Below are 7845 nucleotides of genomic sequence, written 5' to 3' on the forward strand. Positions count from 1 at the left end.
TTTGTGCTATTTCTAAACATTACGAAAAGTTCACTTCTTAATCCAATAAATATTTTAAAAATCAATAACCCAACCGGACCGATTCGGTTGGATCGATCATTGTTGTTGGTTCGGTTTTGGGTTCAACCTTTTTTCCTATGAATTGGCCGTTCATTATCCAATAAGCCAAATAGAACTGTGGCAATTGGCAATTGGCAATCAATTTTCTTTTTCGAAAAATTCTTTTGCCCAATCATTTGTGTGCATCGGGAAATTGCATGAGGAATCAGCGGTGTTGAATCAACATCCAGAAGCAATCAAAGGGTCGAAATTGGATTTGCGAATTGTTCATCATGTAAGAGAGAGAAACCCCAGTACGTTTCTCTCTCTGAGAGAGGAGTTCGTGTGTGTATGTGTGTGTGTAATTTCGTTGACGTCAAAACGACAAACCCATCGAGTGCATCGGAGAACCCATCTTTGGAACTTGCTTTGCTTTGCCCCCACCGCCCCCTTCTCAACGGATTTCGTTTCGATTTCAAAAACTTCCTTGCGATTCCTGCTGTATTAGCTTTTGATCTCTGGGGTAAGTGCTTCTGTTTTGCCCCTTTTAAGATTTTGGGCTCTTCTTTTCTTAATTTCCGACTCTGGGTTGAATTTTTCTTGGCTGCTTTCGTGTTGTTTGTCTATTTGTATCGAATTCTAGAGATATTAGAACGAGCTTTTAATGATTGTATGATTTATGATTTGGTCATGAAATTCTGTGTAATTGAGTTTTTTTTTTTTTTTTTTTTTTTTTAATTTTTTTTTTTATTGGATATATGTTTTTCTCTACTGCAGAGTGCAGAGTGACTGGAAGAGGGTCGCTTCCGAAGTTATGTCATCATCTTATCCAGTTCTTCCTAAGCCATTTGAAGAGAAATATCCCAAATTGCCTCTTTCTTTTCAGGGTTCCTCACAAAGTGAAGCCATGAGACATCCAATCCCCAGACAGGCTCCTCCATTAGTTTCTAACAGTGGCACTGTTGGTCATTTGTTTTCATCATCTTCTGGATTTCGAAACAATTTTCCAATGATGCAACCTTTGTCTCAGGAGAGAAATGCCCAGTTTTTTCCCTTTGTTTCTCGGTCTGCTAATGACGAATTGTTGTTGCCTCCTCGCAGTTCTTCTCATCCAGAAGTACAATCCACAATGATGACTAGTAACTTGAATGAAAACAATGCATCTTGGAGTGCAGATACACTTCAGGATTTTCTTGATTTTTCTGAGAATGTTCCTGACCAGAATGGTCAAGAGCAAAGCATGGCCAGTGTCCTAATGTCGGATGACCAAGCTAAGAGGAATGATTGGCCTGATTGGGCTGATCAGTTTATTTCTGTTGATGATGCTTTGGAGCCAAATTGGAGTGAAATTTTTTCTGATGCTAATACAGGAGACCCTAAACCAGAGGTTGGTTCATTGATTAATCCTTTTATGAAACATTAAGATCTTTTTATGCCGTATCATCCTCTTCCGTAATGTATTGCACTTTGTGGGTATGTTCACTCAACAAAAAAAAGGTCAGATTCTACATATAGAATGTATGGGGCTTCAAAAGGAAGGATGGAATGGAATAAAAAAAAGGAAAGAAAGAGATGGAACAATAAGTAAATCAAATGACTTAGAAGCGTCTACATTCAAAATGAATGAAAATGTGACTAGACTGGTTCTAATCATTCTTTTGGACTTAATTTGGGGAGGGGGGCGTATTCTTAAGCAAAGAAAGGATTGAATTCTGAGCCGTATGAGATGAAAATCTGACGTGCAGTTTTATCAAAGCCCATAAAGTTTATTTGGCAAGCTTGACCTCTAGTTTTAGTCCACAGCCTCTGAAGTTGAGTTGCATGCTTGAATGATTAGACTTTTTGATATGATGTGCGCAAGACTTGTTTTTAATGCTTGTCTGCCTTCTTGGTGACAGATGACTATGAAGTGATTTGTCTTCTGTACTAGATACCTATTTGTTTAAAAAATGATCAGATTTTTTAAATAAGTTCCTAGTACTGTATTGGTTCTTTAAGTTTTAGAGTTTCTTGAACTTGTCTTTCATAAACTTAACAACGGACAAAACTGGAGATTTCTAGAACATGCTTAGTCTTTAAGAATGAAGATTATTCTTGTTTACTTGGCTGTAAATATAGCTTCATTGCCAATGCCGCCACAGTTGCACTTGTGTGCACGTGTACTTTCATAATACAATTACTGGCAGTGAGTGTTTAAAGAATATGTTGCATACATGGAATCTCATATACATGGTAGAACATTGCCAGGCAGGTTAACTTATAATTTAGAATGTTAGTTCATAGACTTGATGATGGTGTATATTTAGTCCCCCAACTTAATAAAGTTTCAATTATATCACTAAACTTTGAATTGTAATTCTATGCGGTCCCTGTTAAAATATTATCAGCTAATTAGACATGATATTGTAGATAAGTGGTGGAGGTGGATAGCTTGGGAAAACGAAGTGGCATTGTTCAACGTCCCCCTCTTTTTGAAGCAACATGTCCAAGTTTTCCTTATAGTGTCACTCTATTATGTCAGCTTCCACTTTTTTCGTTATTTTTCTACCATCATGTCATACCAAATCAGCTAACGTTTGTTCAGTAGACTTTTCATTTCATCAGTTAGTAAATGGTGTTAGCGACAAGGATATTTGTTTTACCCGTTTGCAATCTTCTTTCTTCAAATCCTCCTTATTTTGTTAATAAACACGACCTTGAATCACCGAGGCTTTTCCCCGAAGTTCATCTATACTCCAGATGTCTGTTTGAGTTTTGAATTTTGAGATTTATTTCCTTTTTTTCTTTTGCAAATTTTACAGGTGCTAAAATCGTCATCAGCTGATTTCCATGCTCCACAGAACCAAACAAATCAAGTTGACTCTGTACCTACAGCAGAGTTTCATTCAGTTTCTAATTCACTCTCAACATCAACAACCCGACCTCGGATGCGATGGACTCCAGAGCTTCATGAGGCATTTGTAGAAGCAGTCAATAAACTTGGTGGCAGCGAAAGTATATTACTTTCTTTGATATGTGTTTACTTATATTTAAGAACGCCTGAAATGTAGCAAATACTTCTCTATAATTGACTTTAAAGTTTAATGGCCAGATGCAACTCCAAAGGGTGTCTTAAAGCTCATGAATGTCGAAAGCCTCACCATTTATCATGTGAAAAGCCACTTACAGGTACTCTGCATTTTTTCAATTCTCATACGGTTTTCACCCAGCATGCTTATTTCTAATGTATTGCTTTATTATCATTCAAATGTCAGAAATATAGAACCGCCAGATATAAACCGGAGTCATCAGAAGGTAGTGGTGACTGTTTCCCTTCTCCTTTTTTGTTTACAATGTTACTTTCTTTGTCATCATTGTCATATCATTGTTGTTCATAAAACCATCTTGGCCATCAATCAATATCAACCCTCTTAGTAGTTTTTCAGAAATTGGTTTCATATGCATTTTCATTGTTCTCGGACATCAAGTGATAATGGATTTTATTACATGTGAAGAATATGTGGCACCTCTTTTCAGTTTCTTTTATCCTCTCTTCTGAGGGCCTTTGATGAAAAAGCAGTCTAATAGATGGTTGATTAATTTTTTTTCTCTGTCCAGGATCTTCAGGGAAAAAAGTGAATCCTATCGAGGAAATGAAAACTCTTGACTTGAAAACGTAAGTAATCCTTTTCCTTTTCTTTTTTTTTTTGGTTCGTGTGTGTGTGGACTGTGGGTGCATTTTCTTTTTGCTTATTTACTTTCATAGTAGGAGCGTGGAGTTAATCATAAATTTGAAACATTTAGCGTGTATTGTCTTTTCTTTTTCTACTTTTAAAAAACATGCTTTTTAACCAAGTTTTTTTCTTTGTTTTCCTATGTTCAAAACGGGTGTAATTTCCTAACTACATTTTAGAAAGATTATATATATATATATAGCTTTCAAAAACCCTTTTTTAGCTTTCAAAAACTTGCTTTTTCTTAGCCTTACCTCTTGCCTCAGGTTGTACTATGGTTATTTTGTGCATATACGTCTATGTTTTTCATAAAATAAATAAAAAAAATAGAAGTTTTACCTTAGTCTTTTCTTTTTGAAGTTTAATATTCATAAGTGTTCTGTTAAAGTTTTAAATCGAACAAAGTAAACATTGGTAAAGAGATGTTTGTGAGTTTAGTTTTCAAAACAAAAATTTAAGAGAAAAAAACGTTATCAAATGTGCTCTTACTGATTTGCTTAGTGCTTTCGAATTAGCTTAATAGTTGAACAATTTCACTTTCTTGAACTATAATGTGCTAAGATATACTTCATTGACACAAGTACAAATTTAACATGAGAATCTCTCGGACATTGACCAAAGTACTAGTTGTCTGTCTACCTGTACGGACGAGGCAACATTTCTCATCTGCAGCTATCACTTCTTCTTTTAATTTTATTTTATGATACCTGGAGCATACAAATATGCATACTCGAGAAATCTTGAATGTATTGGAATATCATAAAATTTAGAAGAACAGAACTTTTAATCGGGTCTTTAACATATCATCTTCTAAGATAAAACTTAGAAGAGTGACGGTAATATTAGAAGAAAACGTAACTAGTCTAAAACTGGTGGCAGCATCCTAAATTCTTTACATATCTCAATTTTCAGTTCATTACGATGAAACCAGTTTGTGAAAGCCCTCATCCTGATGCCATTAAGGCTGAAAGGCATCTATAATTAATTTCCGTGTCTCTACCTTTGTTTCTTATATGTAATCAAGACAAAGAACAATAGGGTAAATTCTCAAGTTCACCCTTTTGAATAAGTGGTGAATCAGTCAAGTAAAAATGCCCTCATCTTATCACTAAAATATCCAAACCCGACATAAAAGTAACCAGTATCGGACAAACTGAGGTAATTTATTTATTTATTTTAAGTTTAGGATTCCGAATGAAAATCAATAAGTTTGGAGTTAAAATTGAATCTCCAAGGTAGCAGCTATGAGATGTAGTGTAGCTAAAATTGGCTGATAAAAACTCCCAGGTTAATTCAAGATTGTATTGGAAATTTTCACTGAGAAAGTTAAAATGTAAAATCATGAGATCACATACTGAATGTTGTTTGTTTGTTTGTTTTTTTTTTTCTCATAAGGAAACAAGCTTTAGGGGGCATTTTTCACTTCTGATACACTGCACGTGATATTACTTTGTAAATACTGAAATCCTGGGTTTGGAAATTGAAAACTTAAATTAAAATTGTGAACTACTTTTGGGGAATGGTCTTAGTTCTGAACTCTTTTGTTCTATTTATTGACCTAAAATTCAGGAGTATGGGGATAACTGAAGCTTTGCGTTTGCAAATGGAGGTTCAGAAGCGGCTCCATGAACAACTTGAGGTCTGCATTTTGTTTGTTTTTGAAGGTTCATTTACATTTGAGTCCGATTAAAAGGGTAGCTAAGCTAAATTTTATGGATTATGGAATACACCTTAGTCTTGCCCTAGATATGGCTGATAATTTTTGGTGACCTCTGCTTCTTTCCCTCTTCTGCCTCTTCATTGTGTATGTCTCATTTATGCTTTTATCTCCCTCTTTCAATAGGTGATACGAGAAATACAAAAAGAGACAAGATCTAGTGATTATATAGGCACATAACTATTTTGTTTTTGATGTTTTCTTTTATTTAGAATCTTAGTTAAGTGTCAAAGACTCAAAAGTAACAAACTGATTTGAAAGTAGATTAGATTATAGAGAGATAGGTTGGTAAATAACCGTGACCCCCTTTGTGAGGAGGCACCCCTTCTCCCGAAGTTACGGGGCTATTTTGCCGAGTTCCTTAGAGAGAGTTGTCTCGCGCCCCTAGGTATTCTCTACCTACCCACCTCTGTCGGTTTCGGGTACAGGTACCCTTTTGTTGAAGGTTGTTCGAGCTTTTCCTGGGAGTATGGCATGGTTTACTTCAGGGCTAGTTCTTTTTTGGAACCAAAAGCATTATCAAATGAATGGATGATAATTGATAGCTATTTGAACATTCATTCTCTCTTGGTGATTGTTGAGCAGAAATGGATGTTATAGCAATTGACCATGAAAAGAGATCTCTAATCTCAAAGCTAGGCATCATTTGCTCCTCATTCAGTCACAAAGTCTGTTTCATCTCAACTTTATTTCATATATCAGTATGACTTGAGTTCTCTTAAGTATTCTTATTCTGTAAATTTATACAGATTCAAAGGAATTTACAGTTGCGAATCGAAGAACAAGGTAAGTATCTACAGGAGATGTTTGAGCAACAACGAAAGATGGAAAACAAGCTGAAGACCTCATCGTCGATCCTAGAGAAGATGCCTTGTGCTGATGACCAACCCGAATCTTCAGAACAAGGTCGTATTGCAGCTGGTATGAGCACGGAGAAAGCTGAGGGTGCTCGAGAAGATGGTTTGCCTGCTTCAAGCAGGAAGCATAAAGGACATGAAAGCGAAGCGATTGAATCAGGTGAAGGTAACTCTTCTTCCCCAGACGCAAAACGTGCTAAATCAGATGCAACAGCTTTATAGCAAGATGTCTCAGAGCCGAGATGTTCATTGATAGCTCTCTGAAAGCAGTTGGCTTCTTCCTTTGTTGTTAAGGTGGGAAGCCATCTGCCAACTGACTTAGGAGCTCTCCCAACTAATTGTGTATAAGATGATTGGCCTTAATGGATTGTGATCTTCACACTCTCTCCATTTTATGTATAATAAATCTAAATGGCATTGCTTCTTTCCTTCTTGGGTTGGGTTCGACTTCCTTTCGTTCTTTGGACAAAATATTGTTTGCTTTCTCATTTTTAAGGAAATAAATAGTTGTAATTATGAAAAATATATGGTTAAATAATTAGTTGTCTCTAAATTTTAGAGTTAAAGTCTAACTAATCCTTTTGAACTTGAAAAAACATTTAATATTTTCAAAACTTTTATTATTACTATTATTATTATTATTATTTACCAAATAGGTTCTTGAACTTTATAAGTAATCATTAGAACAATTATTTTTGTGTTTAATAGGTCAATGACATATTTGACATTTTTAGAACCACAAAATTGAATGATGCTTATAGGTCTCGTTTGGTGATTATTTTAGCTTTTGGTTTCTAGTTTTTGAAAATTGAACCTATGAACACCTTTTCTACCTCTAGGTTTCTTGTTTTGTTATCTACTTTCTACGTAGATTTTTAAAAATCAAGTCAAATTTTGAAAACTAAAATAAGTAGTTTTTAAAAACTTGTTATTGTTTTAAGAATTTGGCTAAGAATTCAACTATTTTACCTTAAGAAACTTGCAAACCATGGTAAGAAAATAAAAAAAAATAGACTTAATTTTTAAAAACAAAAAACGAAAAGCGAAATGGTTACCAAATGAGACCATAATATTTTAGTTTTTTTTTTAATATCTTGAAAATTTTAGATAACCACACTATTAAATAACTAATCTACCCAAAAATTTAAACTAATGACATCATTGAACACACGACCTCTTAAAGTTCCTATTCTGATACTGTATTAAATAACTGATTAACTCTAAAGATTACATTATTGAATAAAAATAAATTCAATTTATATCGATACTCTAACCAACACAACTAGCAATGCATACAAAACGCACACTAGTCAACTTTATTTTGTGTATTTTGTGCAAAATCTGAATTTTATTAAATTAGTGAGCCACTCTCTCTTTCTGTATCAAGTTTCAATTATATTCGTAAACTCTAGGTCTCTAGGTCAAGTTTCAAACATTGCTTTGTCGTTAAAAAGGTTCATTCTAAACCTTTGACATTGTTTAAAAAATATTTCATTATCTTTCATGTTGAAATGAAGAT

At 34.5% G+C, this 7845-nt stretch overlaps 1 protein-coding gene across 1 annotated transcript; it reads left to right on the forward strand.

The window, feature by feature from the left end:
* The first annotated feature begins 207 nt into the window (after nt 1-207).
* LOC120071097 (protein PHR1-LIKE 1) lies at nt 208-6777 on the forward strand. The gene is made up of 8 exons (XM_039023149.1): nt 208-562; nt 817-1426; nt 2841-3033; nt 3131-3207; nt 3294-3333; nt 3637-3694; nt 5322-5391; nt 6219-6777. The coding sequence occupies exons 2-8, from the start codon at nt 854-856 to the stop codon at nt 6546-6548; spliced, it is 1341 nt and encodes a 446-aa protein (XP_038879077.1). The 5' UTR covers nt 208-562; nt 817-853; the 3' UTR covers nt 6549-6777.
* The last annotated feature ends 1068 nt before the right edge of the window (nt 6778-7845 follow it).

The sequence above is a fragment of the Benincasa hispida genome, chromosome 2 (assembly GCF_009727055.1).
Source record: "Benincasa hispida cultivar B227 chromosome 2, ASM972705v1, whole genome shotgun sequence".
Lineage (NCBI taxonomy): Eukaryota > Viridiplantae > Streptophyta > Magnoliopsida > Cucurbitales > Cucurbitaceae > Benincasa > Benincasa hispida.